Genomic DNA, 23909 nt, shown 5'->3' with positions numbered 1-23909 from the left:
TGGACAAAAAGAGAAACTTGAGAATTTTGAAAGTGTGGAGAAGGAGACATATGTTGTTCCTGAGGAGAAGGAAGGAGGAGCTGTAACTTCGCAAATGACAAAGGAGAGCCAGAGGCCTGATAAGATGCTTACAAAGGAAAATAAGAAATCGAACCAGAGGCCTGACATGATGATTACAAAGGAAGATAAGTACTGGATGATGAAAATCTGGTTTGAATTGGAGATTGAAGAATGGAGAGATCTCCTTATGTGGAGATCTGAAGACCTATGGATTACAAATTTGATTAAAGTGGAAGCTGGAGCTTTTGCGACAATTGGACTTTTGGGCCCTACTTTTAAGTTCGGAGGTCTGGCTGGAAGAAACATGGACCTTATTGGGACAGAGCTTCTCCGAGATCTGGTGTTTAATACTAAGGACTATCAAAAAAACCGGCAGAGAGGAACTGAGAGAGAATTAAGAGCCTCAGACATGAGGTCTCCAGGCTGATAGTAGATTAAGACTGATGGACATCTGCTGGGGATCGAAACCGGGAAAGGGGATGGTGGGGTCTGGGAATCCAAAGGGTGTACAATTATAATCTTTTTTATTATTATTTTGTTTGGTTATTAGTATGAAAATTGGGGAATTCGTGGAAGGGAATTTGGGTCGACTTTAGAAAAAGATTTGAGCATTGAGGAACAAATATTGATATCTATAAGTTAAAATTGGTTTTTTTAAAATGAATTAAATATAAAAAGGTTAAAAATTGGGGATAGGAACTTGTTGAACTAACAACTTGAATTGGAATACAAGAAGGGGAGGTGTGGGGAAGTCAGGGAAATATGGTATTGAAAATATGGAATTGTAAACCCTATGTGTTTTTTTTTAACTTTTTTTGTTTTCTCTTTTTTTGATTTTTTGTATTAATGTGGAAAATTTCAATAAATATCTATATAAAAAAAAAGAGTCTACCGCTCTTAACCACTACACCACACTGGGCAATCATGGCTGCCCCACAGGAGAGGCGGGGAAGCAGCAGCTCCAAAGGAAGTAGGGAACAGCCCTTAGTCCATTCGCAGAAAAGCAGAACAACATATTCAGATCTGTAAGAACGAGTGGAGCAGTGGCCAACCTGTGGTTCCAACATCATCATGGGTGGCACAATTCCCATCATCCCTCACAACCGGCCATGCTGGCTGGGGCTGCTGGGAGTTGGAGTTCAACAACATCTGGAGGACCACAGGCTTCCAGATCACTGCACAAGAGGAGCCTCAGGCCCAGGGACCAAATGCAGCCCTTTGGGCCTCTTTGCCTGGCCCTTGGGATTCTCCCTAGAACTTTCCCTAGCCACACCCCTCAGTGGCCTTGGTTCACCTCCAACTTGAATGTTATGGCCTGGCTGGAATATGCCCTTATACTAACACCAGCTCCCTCGGCGTGAAAGTGAGATGAGCACAACCCCATAGTCGCCTTTGACTGGACTTAACTGTCCAGGGGTCCTTAACCTCTCAGAATGACTCTTGCTTGTCTGAATGGACAACAGAGAAGGCTGTGCAATTGTACATTGAAACTACCCTTCCATACAATGGCAATGTCAAAAGAGATTCTGTAGAGCACAACAACCAATTAACACACCGTTCATCCAAAGTGGGGGGGGGTGCATTAACTTCCAACTGGTGCAGAATTAAACTGTCTCACAGAATGTGAGCTTTCTTGTTTTATTTGTATTCTGCAATGCTTTTGGGAGGCTGGTGTATCAGGAAATACACACTGGCTCTGCAGGTTTGAGAGGCTATTGGGGCGGAAATTGTTTGCTATGTTTCCAGTAGATGCACAGCCTTTCAAAACAGATTAATTTAGGCCAATAAATTTACCATATGACAGGCTGAGAAGCCATTCTAGTGAGTGGTGGTTTTCCTTTCCTACAGACTGATTTCACTCGGTGTAATACCAGGTGTAAGGAATCGGTGGCACTCCTGGTATGGCAAATATGAGGTATTATCCAACAACACCTGGTGGGTCATAGGTTCCTCATCCCTGATCAGTGCCCCACCATATACATAAAATGCACATTTGACAGATTTTTGAGAGAACAGAATCTGGCTGGTATTTCTTTTATTGCTTAAAAAAATTGAAAGTTAACACACATGTAACTTTGACATACACAGAGAAGAGGACAGCATTTCTGCAGTACTGAGTGTGATCTTTAAGCAAATGATGGGCTGTCAGTAGCAAGAGGGTTATATGGATTCTTTTCCTTCATTCCTGCATATCACACCCTTGTGCTGCAATAAATCTACCTTCTGTATAGCCATCCCTTTTTTTAGTCATTGCTTTTTTAAAAAAATGCAAATATATATATATATTTGTGTATATTCTGCCGATAGCTGAGTTTATGAAAAAGAAGCAAACAGATGTAAAAAGTGTGCCTGATATATATATATATATATATATATATATATATATATATATATCCACCTGATTGGCCAATTTCTTTTATTTCCTTGTTACTAACATTTTGTCTGGGGGAAGGAGGGGCACAGAGCATGCACCACTTTTCTCATGGGAATCTAGTACTAAGTGGAATCTAACCCACTTTTATAGTTTTGCACTTCGTTGGCTGCACATATTGATTTTCAATATTTGCCCCACCCAGTGATGCCATCAGGGCAAGACATTTGGGGAAGAAGCCCGGGGCCTCATGCAGTAAAATGAGCAGCAGGGTTCCCAAACAAAGTAGAATTGACTGACTTTAAAATGTGGTGAGTGAAATGATAAACATTTCCATTAAATCCAAAGTCTATACCTAACTGAACCAACCAGAGATTCTACCCTTCCTCCAAAGGTTTCTCAAGAGGCCCTTTTCCCCTTCATGTTATTGGTATAGCAACTCTGAGAGCAAGTGACTGGCCCAAAGTCACATTGTGAGTTCCATGGCTGTGCAGGGATTTGAACCCAGGTCTTATAAGAAAAGCCCCTGCTGGGTCAGGACAAGGGGTCATCTACTCCAGTGTCCTTTTCTCACAGTGGCCAGTCAGGTGCCTATGGGTAACCTTGGTCCATGTCCTATGCTCTGTTCATCACACTGGTGATGGCTCTGATATATGAGATGAGTTTGTTGACCTTCCGTAGGACTAAGGTCTCCCCCCCCCAATAGTCATTAGCAATACACCCTACATACAGGGGATAGGTGGAGAAGGCCTGGATACAATACAAAGCTCCTTCCTTCAAGGTGTGGTGGGCTTAGGTTGAAGTCAACATTGGCAGACGTTGTGGGGCTGTGAAGAGCTTTCTGACCGTACTCAGTCCATAGCATCAGTGAAAGATGTAGGGCAACATGCAGAAATATTCCAAGAGGGGAGATATAAGTAGGGGTGAGCAAATATGTCGGTTTCAGTTTCTCTTCATTTCTCATTTTTCCAGCCTTAAGTTCAGTTCTTCACATCAGTTCATTGCTGTTGTTTTTAAAAAGGCCTTGTGAAAATTCAGCTACATTTTATTGCATATTTCATCCAAATAGACCCCCGTTTGTCTGCAATTCTGCATAACGTACAAATTTTTGCAAAGCAATTTTCCCTTACGTGATGCATTTTGACTGATGTTTTTACGAATAGGTGCATTTTATGCACATTTTACCTGAGCGCATGTATTAACACATTACTGGGCTGGAGAACTTCACTGCAAAATTCAGAGAAGTGCAAAAGCTCGCAGAATGGCTGTGTTTTGGTGTGCTTATTGTTTTGGAATTTGCAAATCAAGTAGGTTCACCTCTAAATGCAAAATGGATTGAATTCCTCTCCCGTTCCTGGCTGGAATGGATGTCTGGGGTGGAGAACTGAAGGAAAACTTACAGGAGCAGAAGAAAAAACAGGAGAGGACCAACAGAAGTTGTGGGAGGGAAGATATAAAAAGAATCAAGACCAACGGGCAAGAAAGAGTAACCCTGCCAGGACAGACAGCGCCAGACTATATTGGGAGGTGACTCCTGGTGCACTGCTGCACAGGTTGACCTTGACTTTGACATTGCGGCCAGCAACAAACAGCACTTCGGCTCCCATTTCGCACATGGTCTTGGTGGCGCATCCTGTGAAGGCAACCTGTTGGTGCTTGGATTCCTCTGTAACAAAGGACAGAAAAGTAGAGTCACGGAATTGCCCGAGCAAAAAGGAGGGTGCAGATTTGTATAGAACTTCCATGTGCTAATTTATAGGTAATGCCTATTTAGAAATCTTTCCTATGGCTATGTACATGCAACATTTTGTTCTAGAATCAATGGGGAGCAAGTTCTCTCTCTCCCCCCCCCAACCTGGTCAACACAATCTAGAGTTGTTGCATATTGCTTGCTCCTGAAAAGAGCTTCCTGAGAAACTGGTTTCATTCCAAAAATGAAAGCTTGCTGCAATTGACTCTGTTGCCCCACGACGTGTATGTTTGAAAACAGACGTAGGCGGTCCCAGCAAATTGGAGGGGTATCCACACCTGCCCAATGGCACTGTGGTTGGGAGTATGCAAAGATTGCAAGGGGAGAGTTTTTGAACACATACCAAGTAACCACACTCACCTGCATGGAGAGCAGGATCTACACTCAACCTAGACTGAAAGCAGCATTTTGGGGATGAGCATGAATGACCCTGTACTGAGAAAAACTGTATTTTTGCTCTACAGACAGCTAAGTGTGTACGCAGCCTCAAACTGAAATAGAAATACAATATCACTGTTGTGGGGTAAACTGTCCCCAGGTGACCTCTAGGTTCCACTCAGTCTGCTGTCCTGGTGCTAATTTTGTTGATGGGCAACTTCATGTGAGGCACAAGGAGCTCAGCGCAGTGCGGATACAGTGACAGCAGCAACACACCTACCCTGCGTTGAGCTCCCTCTCAGGAACCAGCAGCAACACTCAGCATTGGGAAGCCAGGTAAGCAACACTGCCCTGCCTTGTGTCACCCTGCCAACCAATTACTCTGCAATTAGGATGGAGCTAACCTTTCTGTCGTCATCTAACCATGGGATACTGGGGTAGCCAATAGGGTGCCCTCCCAAGGTTGGACTCCAACTCCCAATAGCTCTTGCCATTGTGGCCATCAGTCAGAGATTATGGAAGTTGTAGACTACTGACATTTGGAGGCCATCGCATTGGCTGCCCCGATCTAGCCCAATACCGATTACCCCTCCAGTATTACTTCCCCACTTACCGTTTTTGGCAGTGGTAGCAAAGTGCATGCACTGTGTCAGAGTCCCAGTGCAGGCTAACTCCGTGTTGTTCAGACAAATATCAGAGCCAAAGACAAAGCAAGAATTGCAACGAATGCCGTTAGGCTGCTGTGACGCTTTTTGTACTGTGGGTGGAGGAGAGAAAAGGGATGTGATCTCCTGCCACGTTCAACATCTCTAAAATCTAGTTTCCTTACATATGATAAAGTAGAGGGAAGCCTTCCTCAAGCTCAGGATGTTTTGGACTACAATTCCCATCAGTTGCGCTGGCTAAGGCTCATACAGCCGATGGGAGTTGTGGTCCAAAACATCTGGAGGGTGCCATGTTGAGGAAGGATGGAGTTCATGGCACCCTTCTCCACACACAGAAACATTAGGTTTAATTAGGTTCTACACATATATAGGCCACACTTCATGAAAAGGTGCAGACAAAGCGTAAGACAGGGAGCCCTACAGTGCATGCATTAGTGTTGCCACAGTCAGTATGTTGTCAGCCTTAACATGTAAAACTGTGTTCTTGCCCAGTAACTCTTCAAAGCCAGTGAATTCCAGATTATGCCTAGTTCTGTCCACAATCCACATGGCTTTCAGATTTGGACACGTATATACTGCATTGCAAATACTTTCATATTTCCCTCAAAAAAATTTTTTGAAAAATAATTATTTAGTAAAAAGCAATTGGAAGGGACCTTTGCCTTGCCCATGCTTTCACCATTTTGGTCAACATCTCTAAAGTTAACATAAGAACATAAGAGGAGGCTGTTGGATCGGGCCTGTGGCCCATCGAGTCCAGCATCCTGTTCTCACAGTGGCCAAGCTATGGATTTGAGCACAATAACATTCTCTTCTCCTGTGGTTTCCAGCAACTGGTACTCAGAAGCATTGCTGCCTCCAACTGTGAGAGAGATAAAATCTTTTCTCCATCAACTTTCTCCATGCTATTTGTAAATGGAAAAGTCCCAAATGCTGCAACCGTTCTTCCCAGAGGAGTCATTCCATCCCCTTTATCATTTACCTTTTCTTAACCTCGTCCAATATCCTTTTTGAGGTGGGACAAACATCTTTGGAATGGTTTTAGAGAACCTCCTTGTGGTTTTCTTTGCAAGGGTGTGCGCCTACATCTGGACCCTGAGCATGACCACATTCTACACAAAAGGACTCAAGATATTCATAGCCTAGAAGGCTTTCCAACTGTACTAGAACTCTGCTCCAAGGTTTAGTGAGCATACCGATTAAACCAGCCCCACACAGAAGTCCTGACCAGTTCCTTTTACACGAGACAACCCCAGTTCCTTACCAATTACTTTGTTGACATTACAGCGGTCGGCCCGGCAGCAACTGGAGTTCCAGCGCATGCGAAAATCCCCCGCCACCAGCCCATAGAACTTGTTACAGAGGCGATCGTCCGAGTTGCATTTCTTTTCATAAGTTGGGTTCTCTATGTCCTGGGACCCTAAGAATGGAAAAGTCTGTTAGACTGAGAAGCCATCCCCTTATCTGTGCATCTCCTTCTCTGAGGTAGAGAAGGATATAGCCCCTTACTGTAACAACTGGACATGGGGAAATAGTTGTGCGTGGTAGTTGATACTAGTCCTACTCAAAGTAGAGCCGTTGAAATCAATGGACATGGCTTAATCAGATCCGTTAATTTCAGTAGGTGTGTTTTGAGTAGAATTTAGCTGGATGCAACCCAAAACTTTCTTTAAAAGGTGGGTTAGGAATCTTTGGACCTCCAGATGTTTCTGAACCACAACTCCCATCAGCCCCAGCAAGCATGGCCAATGACCAGGGGTGGTGGGGATTGTAGTTCAGCAGCAGCTGGAGGGCCTAAATTTCTTCACACCTGCTTCAAAGCCCCACAGATGTTCCTAAAGACCCTGCACATAATGGTACATTGCTGGAGCAGAGCAGAATCTCAGAATGTTTAACTTTAGACAATAAATACTGGGACTTCTCACCACTCGAGAAATTGGGGTGAGGATCATGATACATTTTAAAAACAGGAGAATCAGCCCATCTGCATGCTTAAAACAACAGAGGGACTAGATGTAAACTTTAATGGTTTGTAGCTCTCAGAAGTCTGGCAGCAGAGAAAGGTTAAGGCGCAAACTCACAACCACCCTACCTGTGTCTTCATCCCGGGCAATGGTGATGCAGCTGTTGACTGTGTCAGTGCATTTTTGTGGGGTTGTACTGCAGTTGTAACCTTCAGTGCTGGTGCAGTTGAAGCAGTAGATAGCATCACCTGTGGAAGAACAGAGAGGGGAAAGTGCAGCCATTAGGGCTGAGGCTGACAGCAGAACCATTCAATCACGTGCCAACTTCCCCCTGAACCAAAAACCATAAACCAGAAGTGAAACTCGGGGAGGGCTCAAGTTCATCTGAAAATCACACCCTCACAAATCCCAAAGCCTTTCCTTTCTTAGATCCAAAATATATGGGAGATATTATATTAGATCAAACAGGGTCGTCTTAAGCATATCCGGCACCGTGGTGCAAAGATCCCTCCGGCGCCCGCCCCCCCCGCAACTCCAAAACAAGGGAGAGGGCGGTAGAAAATGTCCTCTGCCTCCCCCACCACCCTGATCCCCGGCTGTGGCGGTTATCAAGCAGGAAAACGTGCTGGTGGACATGCTCTCCAGAGTCTGGGCACCCGGGAAGGCTGCATGCCGCCTTTTGGCAGGAAGCAGAAGGAGGACAACGACCAGGAGCAGGGCTGCCTTTAGCAGATGCAGAGGCTTGGGAGGGAAGCAGCTTCCCTCCTAAGCCTCTGTGGGGATCGCTCTCCTCCTGTGAAGGCTTGGGAAGGAAGCTGCACGCCCGCCAGCCATATAGTTGGCGGGGCACAGCTGGTGGGCGTGCAGGGAAAGGGGAGATTGCCGGCAAAGCTGTGCAGCTCTTCCACTCACTAGAGCGACCCTGAGAGGCCAGCGCCCTGGTGCAACAAACCACTAACACCAATGGGAAAGACGGCTCTGAGATCAAATACATATGGGAGATATATATGGCACAATTATGTGATGGCTTTGAAATATGCACTTTTGACATATTCAGAAGCATTCTCTTTCACATTGTTTCACAGTATCCAGAACTGAAATTGACGTTCCAAACCAAGCCTTCTCACCACAGAATACTTGGCTTCTCTCTCTTTCATGCTCTCTCTCGCTCTCTCTCTCTCACTCGGCTCCACACACCAGGATAAGCTTTATGTGCTGAATTTCTGCTCATTCATCCAGCTATTAAAGGATCGTGAACTTTGGCAGAAGAAAGAAGTGTCCTCCCTTTTATTCTTTTTTGAAAAATAGGATATGCCTGAATGGATGACTTGTCAGAGAGGTTAATCACACTAATTAAGCAAGCACACACCCATTCCTTTGCTGTTCAGGAAACTGGGCCAAGCCCTGTACCAGACTGGCTCACCAGCCCCCATGGCTGAACCAAGGATTAGACGACTCATTCTGGATTGAAAAGTTCAAAGGACATGATGGCAGAAGGTCCCATGCAACCTTCTCTTCGTCTTTTACAGTGCTGTTCCTTTGCAGCATCTGAAGATGAAAAGAAGCTGTATTTGGTCAATATTAGTCCTTGTATAGATCAACTTGGGTTGCATATCTAATTCAGGGCCTGATCTGGTGCTTGGGATTGGCCCCATTCTGACCCAGGATGGGTTTTTGGAAGACGCCTGTGCGTGAATTTGTTTTATGTGTGAGGATCAGTGTGCGCTGACCAACGCACAGTCTTTGCAGTAAGGCTCTATTCCTTCTTCTTTTTTCAAATACATTTTTATTAAATTTCCACTTTAAACAACAAACAATAAATTTCCACATTCATCTACTCAACTCCTTTTCCACCGCTCTGCTGAGCAATGACTTCCCTCCCTCCCGGCCACAGGCTTTCTTTTTCAATCTATCGTATTTTTCGCTCTATAACACGCACCAGACCATAACACGCACATAGTTTTTAGAGGAGGAAAACAAGAAAAAAAATATTCTAAACGAAACAGTGGATTTATGATTTTTGTGGTTCATGCTGTGGCCACAGACATGTGATCTGACAGTGAGTTTGGAGTAGCCCAATGCAAAAATCCTGAGGATCCATGTGTATCCATGCTTTGTAACCACGTTTTAATTGGGGAAGGAAGTAAAAGCACTCAAGGGACAAGGAACACGCGTGGGGTGTGTGGAGAAGGATGCTGCTAATAATGCAGGAGAGGAGTTTAAGGGGAGAAGGAACACATGTGGGGTGTGTGGAGAAGGATGCTGCTAATAATGCAGAAGAGGGGTTTAAGGGGAGAAGAAGCACGCGTGGGGTGGGTGGAGAAGGATGCTGCTAATAATGAAGAAGAGGGGTATAAGGGGAGAAGGCTCCTCTCCCCTCCCGCTTTGCTCCTTTAAAGAAGCAGGCTCTCTGTCCCTCTCTCCTCCCCACTCCGCGGCTCTTCTCCCGCTTTGCTGTTTCAAAGCGAGCCACGGAGGAGGGAAGGAAGGGGAACCATGGATCCTCTGCTCACGACTGCAGCAGATCCCCTCCGCCACCCGCAGGCATTCGCTCCATAACACGCACAGACATTTCCCCTTACTTTCTAGGAGGAAAAAAGTGAGTGTTATGGTGCAAAAAATACGGCAGATCTCACAGTTTCCTGTCCTTTCCAGAAATCCACATCGTAAGATTTATTTCAGTCCTGCTAATGTCTTCAAACTTCTACAGTTATTACTTATATAGTCAATAAATTTACTCCAATCTCTGGAATTTTGTTTCTTCCTGGTTTTGGATCAGTTTTGCCAGTTCCGCATAATCCATCATCTTCATCTGCCACTCCTCCAACGTTGGTAACTCCTATAATTTCCAATTTTGGGCTAATAAAGTTCTCGCCGCAGTTGTTGCATACATATCAATTATCAACCTTTTTATTCGACCGTCAGTCAGAAAAAAGTACATTTGTCCATACACAGTTAAAACATCCAGGAAGATTTTAGAACTTAGCCAACACTAAAATGGGCTAAACAGATAGCCCCATATGTTGCATACATAAATAATTTTGATTTGCCTTTCCAATTTCCTCTCCTATCAAGCCAAGCAGTAAGGCTCTATTCTGATGATATGAGTGTCACGATGACCAGTATTCTTATCTGCTGTAGCCTTCATCCGCCTTCACAGCCATTGTAACATGCCACTTGTTATCTTTCTCCTGTTCTGCCGTTGAGGACTTCTTGGATCATTCTTTGTCTAGCTCCTCCCTTTTGACCTTACCGCCTTGGGTGACTCTGTTGGGAATATGAGACTCCCGACAGGTTCGCTCACATGGGCCATAGGAATGTGCAAGCCCACTCACCATGACAAGGTGATGATCGAGACCCGGGATAATCCACTGAATTCTGGGTCAACCTGAATCAGCTCGATTTGATTCAGGATCCTAGCTTTGGCCGGAGAACTTGCACAGCTCTAATATCAACATGGGAGCAAAGAGGCCTGCAAGAAGTAGCACTGCCCCCAAAGTTTCCTGCTCCTCCTATTCTCACACCTGCAAATGCAGGTTGGCCCTGAGGGATGGCAAGGAGCTTAGTGCTTTTAGCAGCTGCGTGGCAGGCCAAAATTCAACAGGTTCAGCCTTTTCTAGTTCAGAAATACAAACTGTGTGGGAAGCTTCACCCAATTACATTCTGCCTGTCAGACACTTTGTTACTTGTAAGGCCACTGATTTGGTTTTGGTGCCCTCCACTCCAACCGAATAAGAGGACGCCAATTTGCATCCTGCACAAATTTTATGCGAATCTGTGCCCTCTTTCGTAAGTGGACTGGAGGGCCCAACCTACATATGGTGTATTGGACCCACAGAAGTTTAGGCCACACAAAATCCAGTTGCCTTTAAGGAGCCGCAAGGTCAGTGTTGGCTCCAAGTTTTGGAGACTTCTTCAGCAAAAGACACACCGTGGAGGACTTCACAGGCTCTCAAATTTCAGCAGTGCCCTGTGTGGTGCTAAAATTCAGCATGCGCCCACCCCACTGCCTCTCGCATTCTACAGCATTGTTGTGGCACTCCCTGTAGCACCCAGTGTGGCCAAAAAAGTAATAACACCCTAAAACCACCTCTGACACCCACCCATGTGGCCTCCTTGCTGCAGGAAGTACAGAGGAGGTCTCTCACCAGTGAGGCCCGTTACTGAGGCATGGACCCTCAGCAGATGCCTGACCATCAGCCACACTTGAGAGTCTTCATTGCATTTGCTGCAACAGCTTAACTCTGCTCCCCATTTAAACTCTGCTAAGGTGAGGCGTGACTTAGGCTGGGAGCAAAAAGTTTTGCTTCGGTGGAAAAGTCCATGAAGCCAGAGGCTGAAACATGGCAATCTTTGTACCTGCATGTGTATAGCAGATCTTATCTGTTCTTAGTTTTAGAAATTCTTCTACCCTGCAACTGAACCGGGATGGAGGTTAGAAAAAGAGCACATAGAAAGCAAGGGAAGGTCTGCTCTTTACACAACAGGAAATGCACAGAGAGGTAAGAACAGGATAGGGTGCCACCATATCCTCCATGTCATAAAAATAGTGGAGCCAGCACCACCAGCACCACCACTGACTTCTATGTGAATTGAGCTGATTTGTGGCTGAAATGTCTATGCATAAGCCCTTGTTGGTCTGTCGCCTTGAGGAAGGGCCATAGCTCAGTGGTCAAGCAATTGTCACTGAGCTATGGCCCTTCCTCAAGGTTCAATTGAACCAAGGTTGCAGGTTCAATCCCTGGTATCTCCAGGCAGGGCTGGCAGAGAACCCTGTTTGAAATCCTGGCGAGCCTCTGCCAATGCTCTGACTCCTGTGTTAAGGTAGGTTCCTTCCCAGGATGCAGGGAGGAAGAAGGGGGACCCTGCACACTAGCCATGCCCCAAATGCCTCCATCCCAGCTGGTAGCGCTCTTGACGTTTGCCCATGAAGCAGGAAGATCTGGTGGGGGAATCTTTGGGAGCCTACAGACTGCCAATATTTTGCAGGAGATATGCAAACGCATGGGGTAACTATGCCCCTGAAAGACCAGGTGCACAGCTTGGGAGTCATTTTGGACTCACAGCTGTCCATGGAGGCACAGGTCAATTCTGTGACCAGGGCAGCTGTCTACCAGCTCCATCTAGTACGCAGGCTGAGGCCCTATCTGCCCTCAGACTGTCTTGCCAGAATGGTGCATGCTCCCTTGGACTACTGCAATGCTCTCTATGTGGGGCTACCTTTGAAGGTGACCGAGAAACTAAAACTAATCCAGAATGTGGCAGCTAGACTGGTGACTGGGAGTGGCTGCCGAGACCACATAACACCAGTCCTGAAAGACCTACATTGGCTTCCACTATGTTTCCAAGCACAATGCAAAGTGTTGTTGCTGACCTTTAAAGCCCTAAACAACCTTGGCCCAGTATACTTGAACGAGCGTCTCCACCCCCATCATTCAGCCCAGACACTGAGGTCCAGCACTGAGAGCAGCCCTGTTCAGGGAAGTTTTTTATGTTTGATGTTTAGAGCCGAGCAATTGAAGAGGAATAAAGTGTTCTGTCACCCTAGCACAACAAATCCACTTTTAATCAATCCTACTCCACAGGGAAAGCTGGGAACTGTAGCTCAGGGAGGGAAATAGGGGTCCCCTTACAACACCCTTAACAAGCTACAACTCCCTGAATTATTTTGGGGGATCCACAACTGTTTAAAGTAGCATCATAGTGCTTTAAAATGTGTGGTATAAATGTGGCCATGGTCAAAGCATTGCATAAGCTTTGTGCAAGCAAATCAGGATGAAGGCAAAATAAATGGGTCATCTTAAAGGAGTCCTTTGCACATCCTGATAAATGTGCAATCCATCGTGCATACAGGAAATCCACCTTCAAACATCCCTGTTCAATGCACAAAGGTAACCTGCATTACAACACTTCTCCCACCATATGCTAAAGGTGAACACATTAATAAGGCCCTAGTGTTGGAAAGTTACCAGTCCCTCCTTCTGTGCCTTTAATAGCTCCTTGGTCTGCAGGCAATAGCAGCTGATAAGCTTTATCCCTTTGCCTTCAAAAGCACCTGCTGGATTCTGTTGAGCACGTAGCTGTTAATGACACAGGAGCATGACACAGTGTATTCTCCCTGGTTAGTTGGCAACCCTCTCTCTTGAATCTTCACAATTTTTTAAAATGTTGGTGTGCCCCCCCCCCATTCACTTAGAAATGAGATATCGTTTCTTGCAAACAAATGCTGAACAACTCTAAACCTAAGAATCCTGGGAACTGCAGTTTGTTACAGGTGCCAAGAGTTGCCAGGAGACCCCTATTCCCCTCACAGAACTACAATTTCCAGAGTTTCCTGGAGAAAGGGTCTGATTGTTAAACTACTCTGAGTATTGTATTTCTGTGAGTGAAATAGGAGTCACCCCTACAATTCCCAGGATTCTTTGTGGCGAAGCAATGGCTGTTTAATGTGGCATGATACTGCTTTGAATGTACAGTGCAGACGGGACCCCAATGTAACTTAAATAAAACAAGAATGGTTATGTTCTTTTTTTCTTTTTTTGCAGCACCAGAGTGTTTAAAATGTTTCACAACTATTATCGTAATTGTCCTTAAAACACCCCCTGCATGGGAGGGCTGCCAGATTTTTCACCAGTGCTGCTCCTGTCCCTTTCAACAGTAGCCTGACATTGATAAATTAAACAAATGAAGTCTTTCCTACTTGTTTGGCTCCATGCCAGGAAATAAGCTCCACTTAGTAAATGTCTGCATGACAGGCTGTTACTACACCTTGCAAAGCTAAGCAGGGTCCAGTAGGGTTTCAGATTGGATGGGGGACTGCATGTGGAGATTTCTGCATTGCAGGGGGTTGGAACAAATGACCCACAAGGTCCCTGATGATTCTATAAGGCATGGCAGAAAGCCAGATTTAAAAGATGGCAACCCTTTCCTTTTCTGTGGGTCATTATGCCCATACTGAAATGGAACTGAGAGCATGGACTCTTCCACACTCCTAGACAGCTGCCTTAGACAGCTTCCTTATGGCTAACTGTGTTGAGCCACAGCAGAGAATTACCACTGCTATCGCCCATTCTGTTCCATTCCCACAATCCTTCAAGCAGATTATTACCTTCACCCGCTAAGCTTGCATGAAAAGGACAGGGTCAAAGTACAACCTTTCTCAACTAGCGTTGCCAACTGGCCAAGGAAAACGACTCCGGCTTGCATCTACACCTTCAGGGGGAGGTTCAACAGATGAAATCAGCAGGTGAAGCTCCCCACAAACCTTCAACACTTTCTAATCACTAAAGGGGGAGCCAGTCCAAAAATAGGTGACCCTGGTCAGGCACTCGGTAGGCAAGTACAGGGCCGGCACACATTCTGAGAAACCAGAGATGGAAATCTGGAACCCACCTGCAGCTGTAACAGAAACTTGCATGATCAAATTGCATGCTACCGAACTCTTAACGGTGCCAGAGTCCTGCAATAGTCAACTTACCACCCAGAGAATTCACACTTGGAGGAAACTGGGGTCCTTTAATTTTGAGGGGCCAGTAGTAACCCCTTCAACGCTAGGGGAGACACTCTGCAAAGATCAATCCGGACCGTGACTTACCTGTAGCCAACAGAGCCAACAGGAAGGAAAGAGCCAAGAGAGACATGGTGCCGCAAAGTGGAATCGCCTCAGCTTTCAGGAACCTGAGCCAGAAGCCACCTGTCCTCTGGGGAGTTTATACAGCTGGGACTGGGAGGGACAGGGTTGTGTTACTCCGAGGGCACAGAGCTGGGTTGAGCAACAGTGCGCTTTTGTGATGCCCTGGGCAAAACCAATCTTAGCCTTTCAAGTTGTCAAGCTGCCCCTCCCATCTTTCCTCTTCACTTCCCTGAAGGCTTCTCTCCTTTTAGATGCCAGCATCCAATGTAATTTCTGTAAATCGCACCTCCCTTCTTAAATCCTTTACAGCCACCCTCTTCCCCATAATGCGTCACTCTAAGGAGGTCACATTTACTATCTGCTTCCCTCCCTTCAAAAAGTCACAGATTAAAACAGAATGCATGCTTAATGCTTGTCCTTTACTGCATAATGCTGTTGTGTAACACCCAAGGAATGCCTTTTTCATTATTGCCTTATTAGACAAGCTGTTGCAAGTGAGTAGAAAGAAATCCTCCTTCTTAGACTTTCCAAAATGAGTGCTGGTGTTTGCAGCAGTGCCACACTCTCGCACAAATCAGTGGGTTCCTGCGACAGCACAGCACCAAAAGGTGGATGTCCCAATTTATATCAGAGGAATGCTGGAGAGTATGACATAGAACGTGTTAAGGTTGCTTGCTTTTTTCAGCAGGCCTCTGTAGATGTGCCTCTAAAAGCAGCTTGGCGTACAGACCTTAGCAGGAGCCATTGGGCTACAATAGTCGTAGTTTTGTGATTTCTCTGAGCCGCTTGAGTTTGTTTGGCCCCTCTCATTTTCATTTTAAAAAAAAAAATCTTTATTAATTTAAAATAAATACATTTATGGGAAAACAGATGTACATACAAGTAAACAAACATACAATCAAACAAAAAAATAACAAAAAATGAAACAAACCACCACACTATAAGATACAAGATTAATATAATTATCATCATATATACACCTGATACTGAACACAATTATAAAACTTATAGAGAAGAAATTTAAAACTGACTTACTTCCAATTAATCTCACTGTACTTTATCTATCCATTACTTTATACAGCACAGTTACATATTTCTTATATAATTTCTTTTTACCTCCCTACGACCTCATATTTATACAATACAGGGATCAGTCTAATTCTGCCAAGATGTTTCCTTTTATTCCATAGTTTTCTAAAGATTCTTTAAAGATTCCCCAATCCTTACAGACTTTTTGTTTTGAGTGGCCTCTTACTCCTCCTGTCGCTTTCGCTAGCTGCAGATATTCTACCATTAGGATCTGCCAATCTTCCGTGTTGGGTATTGTTGTGTTTTTCCAATTTCTTGCTACAGTACTAAAATTCTGGCCACCATTATTCCATACATGAACAATGTTCTTTTCGATTTCCCGATTTGGCAAAACGCTTAATAAAAATATTTCTGGCCTCTTTTTGAATGTTAATTTAAATAAAGTACTTCATATATATTATTCCAAAAAAACACAATTATCTGTACATTTCCGCCACATATGCAAATAAGACCCAATTTCTTTATTACATCTCCAACATATAGGTGATCTGTTCTTGTACATTTTAGCAAGTTTTTTTGGAGTTTGATGCCATCTATACGTCATCTTCATTGTGTTTTCCCTGAGATTGTAGCATGGCCCCTCTCACTTTCAACACTGCAGACACAGATGGGCAGTCACTGCCAAACTGCATTTCATACACCCAGTTCTTCTCTTGGGAAAATAAATCTTACAAATTCCATGCACTGCACGGAGTCATGAGCCAAAACAACCAAAGCATGTTCCCACCACCCAACATATTAATCTCTTTTAATCCACTGACAAGGCGCTGAATCAGAGTCCCCCAAAGCTGGCACCACTCCTTTCTGAGACTCACATTCTTCACTGCACTGTTTATGCCAGCTCACTGCAAAGAGCTTGGATTAGAGAGCGCACAGCTAAACAATGGAATGCACTCCTGCAAGTTTGACATGAGGAGGATAATGTTATCAGTGGCTACTAGCCACAATGGCTATTCTCTGCCTTCGCGGTCAGAGGCTGTAATTTTTCTGAATACCAGTTCCTGGGAATTGCAGGTGGGCAGAGTGCTGCAAAACCATCAACTGCCCCAGAAAAACCCGAACATCCCATTTTTGTGCAAGAGTACAATGGCCATTGAGGGTGCCTTGCTCTCACATGATTTCAAGCCAAGATCTCACCCCGAAAAAAGCATTTTTGGGGTCCACGATTGAAATATACTCAGAGTCGCAAAGCGATTTCATGCTCTTTATTCAGCTCATAGTGGTGAGGAGGAATGAATGAATGTCCCCTCAAAGTATCTGCTTTATATACATTATTTACACAATGGGCTGCACATGATTGGCTAATTCCGGAATTCTACTGTAAGCCAATCAGGTTGTGGATTCACTTCTATCTGGAGCATGATTGGGTGGTTCCTGCCAACCAATCATACTGCTGCATTGTTCTAGGACCAATCAGACTGCTGCATTCTGAATCCTATTGTTCTAGGACCAATCAGACTGCCACAGTTTGGATCCTATTCAACTCAGTACATAACAACGATCTTACATGGCACCCCAGCACATGTGCTTTAGCGCACCATACCGCACCCCCAAAAAAACTTTTTCTGGGTCCACAATTTTGTGCAGGTCATGTGACATGTAGGATTTTGGACCTGGAAGACGGTATGCCAGATTTGGATTGTGTCGTGTTGGAGGGTATGAATGCTGTTGTGCTCAAGTTTCGCTTGCCGGTATCCCAAAGGCATCTGATTCACCAAAGTGATTGGCCCTTTGATTTAATAAAAAATACCTTTATGGCCAATCAAAACATCACAAAATACTGAGCAAGATTTTTGAGACCACCTGAACTTTCTTCATCAGGCTGGATGAAGCCAGCAGACGGGGTGGAAATCTTGAGTGGGTGGGGACTGATTTTCTATTGAAGGCATAACGTCTGCCTTGGTCTACCCAGTTTTGTTTTGTTACATCGTCTTAGAGCTTATCCCCACTTACCTTTTGCCCCACTCTTTCTGTGCTTTAATATTTCCATGTCCAAGCGGCGTTGTTGATTTGTTTCCTTTTGGTTTCGCCACAGAGCTTTGCGTTTCAAGGTCCCCAGGTCACCCCCAATAAAACACAATTCACACATAATTTTTCTTTAAAGTTTTTGGCATAATTTTGGCCACAACTTTATTAAAATACACAGATGTGAGTGGTTGCTTAGGCATTGGTTAAGACTATCTGTCCCCCGACCTGGGACAGAACTGACTTCTGGATTCCAGCGAAAGAAAGTAAGGGAAAACAATATTGGGGAGAAGACGGAGCTGAACCCCAGGCCCTCACTTCTCCCCACATGCTCCCAGGGGCTTGTGCAGCCCAATTCCCATTCCAGGGAATTGGAGGGGCAGGCACAGCCAATCCTTACCTCTCCACCCACCAATTTTTTAACCAATGCCTAACTGCAACCTTACAAGTTGTGATGATTTGCTACGCAGTAGGCAAAAACCAAATGGCACCAGCCAATCAGCCAGATGGACAAAATTCCTACCAGGCCCCTGCCCCAACAGCAGACGACCCCATGACAGGGATAGCAAGGTCAACGCAACCGCAATGCAAATAGGGAGGGTGGGCGGGTGATCCGGTGGTCACAGCGAAAGAAAAAGCTCCAAGCTACGAGCCCCGCAATATAAAACCTCTGGTCCCTCCCCCACAATTGGCAACATCAAATTTACCCCAGCAACCCATACATCCAATCACTGCCTAGGGCAACAGAGGGTGGCCTGTTAGACCCCACCGCAACACGTGCTCTCTGTTAAAGAGAACCCGCTTTCCCCCACAAAAACCTGCTCTTTAAAGCTGAATTGATGCAAACATTTATTTGGGTTTTGCCATTTGCTCCGATTGAGCTTTAAAGAGCAGGTTTTCGTGGGGAAAGCTCCAGAGCAAAGAAAGGGGGGTGCTTGGACACTGAGCTTTAAATCTGTGCCTGGAAAAAGCAGAGGAAAGGTAAGCATGAGCCCTTTCAAAGGGCACAAGACAGCATATTGGTGCTCCCAAATTTGAAGACTGCCCTGCAACGTGACCCAATGAACAGACTGTTCCATCAGGGCTCAAGAGAAGTCTGAGTTCTTTTTCAGATGATGAAACATAAGCCTTTCGTCTCTGACAGCTCCAGATGAAGCCACCCCTCCCCAATAAAGCAGCGGTGCAGAAGATAACCAAGAATCTGGGTGGACCAGTCCAACCAGAAAGATTATTCTATACCAGTCTGGGCAAATCAAGGTCAAGTCTGTAAGGTGGGTGGAAGAATCTGATTTCTTGGGGTTCCTATGTTCTACGTGGGGCTTCAATGGAACGCGGGGGCATGCAATCTGCTTTTAAAAGTTAGAGCAGACTCCCATAACAGAAGAAAAAGACTTACAGACCCTTGGTAGGCTTTTGAACATGCAGCCCTGCTTTCACATGCATTTGGAGTAGTCTGTGCTCACCAGAGCTTGGCAGGAAACTGTGAGTTGGAGGTGAGTTTCTCCCATGCGCTCAGACAGTAGATTAGTTCCAGCAGAAACTCCCGGCATGCAGGAATATAATTCAGCCCAATCCACCTTTCTCATCTCACATGAATTACGAACCTTCTCTGCATTTTTTTATATGTGACGCGGGTGGTGCTGTGGTCTAAACCACAGAGCCTAGGGCTTGCCGATCAAAAGATCAGCAGTTCCAATCCCCATGACGGGGTGAGCTCCCATTGTGTGGTCCCAGCTCCTGCCCACCTAGCAGTTCGAAAGCATGTCAACTGCAAGTAGATAAATAGGTACCACTCCAGCGGGAAGGTAAACGGCGTTTCCGTGCACTGCTCTGGTTTGCCAGAGGCGGCTTAGTCATGCTGGCCACATAACCCAGAAGCTGCTTGCGGACAAATGCCTCAGCCTATAGAGCGAGATGAGCGCACAACCTCAGAGTCATCCATGACTAGACCTAACAGTCGGGGTACCTTTACCTTCCAGCCAAGTATCCCTACAGCTCCCTCCTGTGGGAGCGAGTTCCGCAGTTTAACTTTGCACTCTTCCCTCATTTGATCACTGAGACAATGACACCTTTGGGTGTCTGCAGTGTCGCCTTTGGGTGCCTGCATTAGGCTACTTTCTTTCTAACACCCCTCTCTATCCTGCATCCAAGCAAGCAAGAGTTCAAGGATACCATACTTTTCTGTGTATAACACGCCCCCATGTATAACACACAAACACGATTTGGGGGGGGGGAATGCGGGGGGGGAGATCCCCCAAAGTTGTTGAGCTTTTTTAGGGAGGATTGCACAGAATTGTTGAGGGATTTGTTGAGGATTGCACAGAATTGTTTTTTTAGGGAGGGGAGGATTGGACTATGCAGAATTGGATAAGATGACAGGAAGAATTTGAAACCAGTGGGACTAACAATTCTTGAAAGATTGGGGTGAATATACGAGTTATTTGAAAGACAATTTAACTAGCTGACTACGCTTGTAGGACTACAATAAGTTTTGTAAGGAGAACTATACAAAATATTGCAGAAAAGATTTGTGAGAATGGTTTTTAAGTTATGGATTATTAAAAGTAATAGTTAGGATAATAAATGTAAGAGGTTTGAAAATCATTAGACGCAGTTGATGGAAGTCTCAGGCTAATATAGCCAAAATGTTGTATAAGATGAGATTATATGTTCTGTTTGGAAAATATATGTAAAAACTAATAAAAATGTATATTAAAAAAAAGAAAGAAAACAGCCCTTGCAGCAGCCACCAATAACAATCTCCAACTCGTGGCAGCAACCTATCCCACAGCCCCACAATGCACTTACCCATGTATAAGACGACCCCTAATCTTGAACATGATTTTGGAATTAAAAAACATAGTCTTATACACAGAAAAGTACGGTATATTCTGACCAGGTTAAAAAAAGCACTCAAGCAGGGTGTGAATTAAACCAGTGAGGGATGTGGCCTCGGGGAAGACCAGGGCTGGATTAATGATTAAGGAAAATAAGCCTGCGCTTAGGGCATCAAGGAAAGGGGGGGCACCACTGAAATTTTCCATTGCCAGATTTTTAACATCAATGGTCACAAATTGTTCATTTTCTCAGGTGAAGTATGTTTAAAGAAAATCCCAACAGAAGAACTATGCCGCAAGGCAGGCTTGGTGCCTTATCTCTACTCAGTATAGAAGCAGGTGTGTTTTGTAAGATTAGCTTTGAGGATCTGACCAAAGACTTTGCGATTAGAAAAAGTAGGAGAGAAAAAATTCAAGTATAAAGAAAATGGAAGTATACCAAAACAAACATTATTTTCCATCATGCTGTAGGTTTTGTTTCATTTTGAAAAAATAAAATTTTATTTCAAGGTTTATTGTTGTTTTATATTTTGAATTAGATATACGTGGAGGCACCATGTATAAGTGCTTAGGGACTCTAAAGGTCTTAATCCGGCTCTGGGAGAGACCCAATGGCCAGACAGAGAGGCATTTGGCTGCATTTGGGGCCAAGGCCTGAAGTTCCCCACCCTGGTTATGGCTTAGGAGTAGAGTCTGATGTTCTGAGTAATTCTTTGCTGAATCCTGTGACTCCTTAAATATGACGCAAGCACACACACACTCCCTACAGTTCACAACTATTCCTATGCATTGCTCTTCCTACAGATTCAGCAGGATTTCCCTTCCTTAGCCAAAGAAATAAGAAAAAAGTAAAACCTGAATCCTTCCTGTTGTGTAGATGGCAGGCTAGTCCTGCGACAATAGCAAGAGAGACAGAATTTTAAAATCTTCGTTCTCCTCTTGTAGCAACTTACCTTACCCACCACAAGGGGGCAGAGAAGTTCCATCAGAGTAGCCCATGCCCAGAAGCCTTAAGCAACAAATTTCAAAGGGGATATATGATGCAAATCAGAATCATAGAGCTGGGAAGAGGAAGCCTCAAAGGTCATCCAGACCAACCCTCTTCGGGTGCAGGAAATCTACTACAGAATTCTTGCTAGGTGGCCATCCACCTTAAAGACTTCTGATAAAGGAGAATCCACCATAGAGTTAAAACAAAAAAATTTTTTCCTTCCAGTAGCACCTTAAAGACCAACTAAGTTAGTTCTTGGTATGAGCTTTCGTGTGCATGCACACTTCTTCAGATACACTGAAACAGAAGTTGCCAGATCCTTCTATATAGTGAGAAGGTGGGGAGGGGTATTACTCAGAAGGGTGGTGGGAACGGGTGATTGGCAGATAGCTGTGATGAGCCTGTTGATGACTCTTAACGACTGCAATAGGTCTTACAGGAAAAAGCAAGGGGTGAGAAGGTGAAAAATGGCTTTGTCATGTATAATGAGATAAGAATCCAATGTGTTTGTTCAGACCAGGTCTCTCCATGGTTTTAAGTTTGGTAATGAGTTGCAATTCAGCAGCTTCTCTTTCCAGTCTATTTCTGAAATTCCTTTGTAGTAAAACAGCTACTTTGAGATCTTGTATAGAATGTCCTGGGAGATTGAAGTGTTCTCCTACTGGTTTCTCTGTCTAGTGATTCTTGATGTCTGATTTATGTCCGTTTATTCTTTGGCGTAAGGTTTCGCCTGTTTGTTCACCTTCTCATCCCTTGCTTTTTCCTGTAAGACCTATTGCAGTCGTTAAGAGTCGTCAACAGGCTCATCACAGCTATCTGCCAATCACCCATTCCCACCACCCTTCTGAGTAATACCCCTCCCCACCTTCTCACTATATAGAAGGATCTGGCAACTTCTGTTTCAGTGTATCTGAAGAAGTGTGCATGCACACGAAAGCTCATACCAAGAACTAACTTAGTTGGTCTTTAAGGTGCTACTGGAAGGAAAAAAATTTTTTTGTTTTGACTATGGCAGACCAACACGGCTACCTTTCTGTAACTGGCACCATAGAGTTGTCACCCATCCCATATAACACAGGATTGTCCCGTATTTCAATGTAAAATGCCATGTCCTGTATTGATTCAATACAGGAAGCATTTTTTCCTGTATTTCCTCTTTCTCTCTCTCTCTCTCCCTTTTCCCCCCATACCCTCCAATGCTTTGAAGCCAAAATCCGGGATGCCATCTTGCTGTTTTTTGTGGCAAGAGCATGCCGGCCATTTTGGTTGTCATGATCATGCGCAATTTTGTTCCCCCCAAAAGTGCTTTTTCACGTACGGTGCTCACAAATGTGCATTTTGGGGGCACTGCATGAAATTGCAGCCCTGAGAAAAAAGCCTTGGGGGGGTGAAATGCACCACAAAATCACGTGAAATCATGGCAACCAAAATAACTGCCATGAGCTCATGATTAAAATGTGGGATGTCCCGGTCTGGGACACTTGTGGGGTGTGCAATCCCCCACCCAGTCCTGTCCTGTATTTTGGCAGACTAAAGGTGGCAACTGGTTCCAGTGTCACATAATACTGTCATAATTTTCTTCCTAATGTTGAGTCAAAGTTCCCTTGTCATTTTGTGGCAGTGGCCCAGAGGGCCACAATAAATGTGATAATGTGTATCCCTGTGAATCCTTGAGTGCGCTTCTAATAGAGAAGTTATGGTAGCCTGTTACTTTATGAAACTGTTGGTTTTGCAAGTTGCCATCCCATTGGGGGAGAAATACAGCTAATATGTGAATCACAAAGATACAGCTCAAAGCTAGAACAGAAGTTGCTACATGGTGCAAATGGCTACACGTAACACAGGTTCCCAACATGCACACTAACACAATGTAAGAAAACACGGTGGGAATCAGAACTTATTCAGCAGAAATTGCCAGTGCTTATTGCGCATGTGTTTTAAATATGAAATGAGGTAATGATGTATATGATTGGTGGAAATTGAAATGCTTTGTTTGAAATTTTATAAATACCACTGCCTGGACCACCGGGCAAGGTTGCAGTTTTGTGGAACAATTCGACTGTAACCTATTGCTTTGCAATAAACAACATTGGACTCCTAACTCCTCCCGTTTCCGAGTTTTATTGGCATAAACTCAGGAGATAAGCTATTTTTGGCTTACAACAGTTTGAAGTGAAACTGTGAAGCCATCAGATTCTACGCTTGG

At 44.6% G+C, this 23909-nt stretch overlaps 1 protein-coding gene across 1 annotated transcript; it reads right to left on the bottom strand.

Moving 5' to 3' along the window:
- Positions 1-2446: 2446 nt before the first annotated feature.
- On the bottom strand, positions 2447-15073 carry LOC128418371 (phospholipase A2 inhibitor gamma subunit B-like). The gene is made up of 5 exons (XM_053397979.1): positions 14783-15073; positions 7317-7436; positions 6489-6644; positions 5173-5316; positions 2447-4097 (listed from the first exon to the last, which is right to left on the bottom strand). The coding sequence occupies exons 1-5, from the start codon at positions 14826-14828 to the stop codon at positions 3895-3897; spliced, it is 669 nt and encodes a 222-aa protein (XP_053253954.1). The 5' UTR covers positions 14829-15073; the 3' UTR covers positions 2447-3894.
- Positions 15074-23909: the final 8836 nt, after the last annotated feature.

This window comes from Podarcis raffonei, chromosome 8, assembly GCF_027172205.1.
Source record: "Podarcis raffonei isolate rPodRaf1 chromosome 8, rPodRaf1.pri, whole genome shotgun sequence".
Lineage (NCBI taxonomy): Eukaryota > Metazoa > Chordata > Lepidosauria > Squamata > Lacertidae > Podarcis > Podarcis raffonei.
The sequence above is the reverse complement of the archived record's forward strand: the minus strand, read 5'-3'. Positions and strand labels throughout refer to the sequence as shown.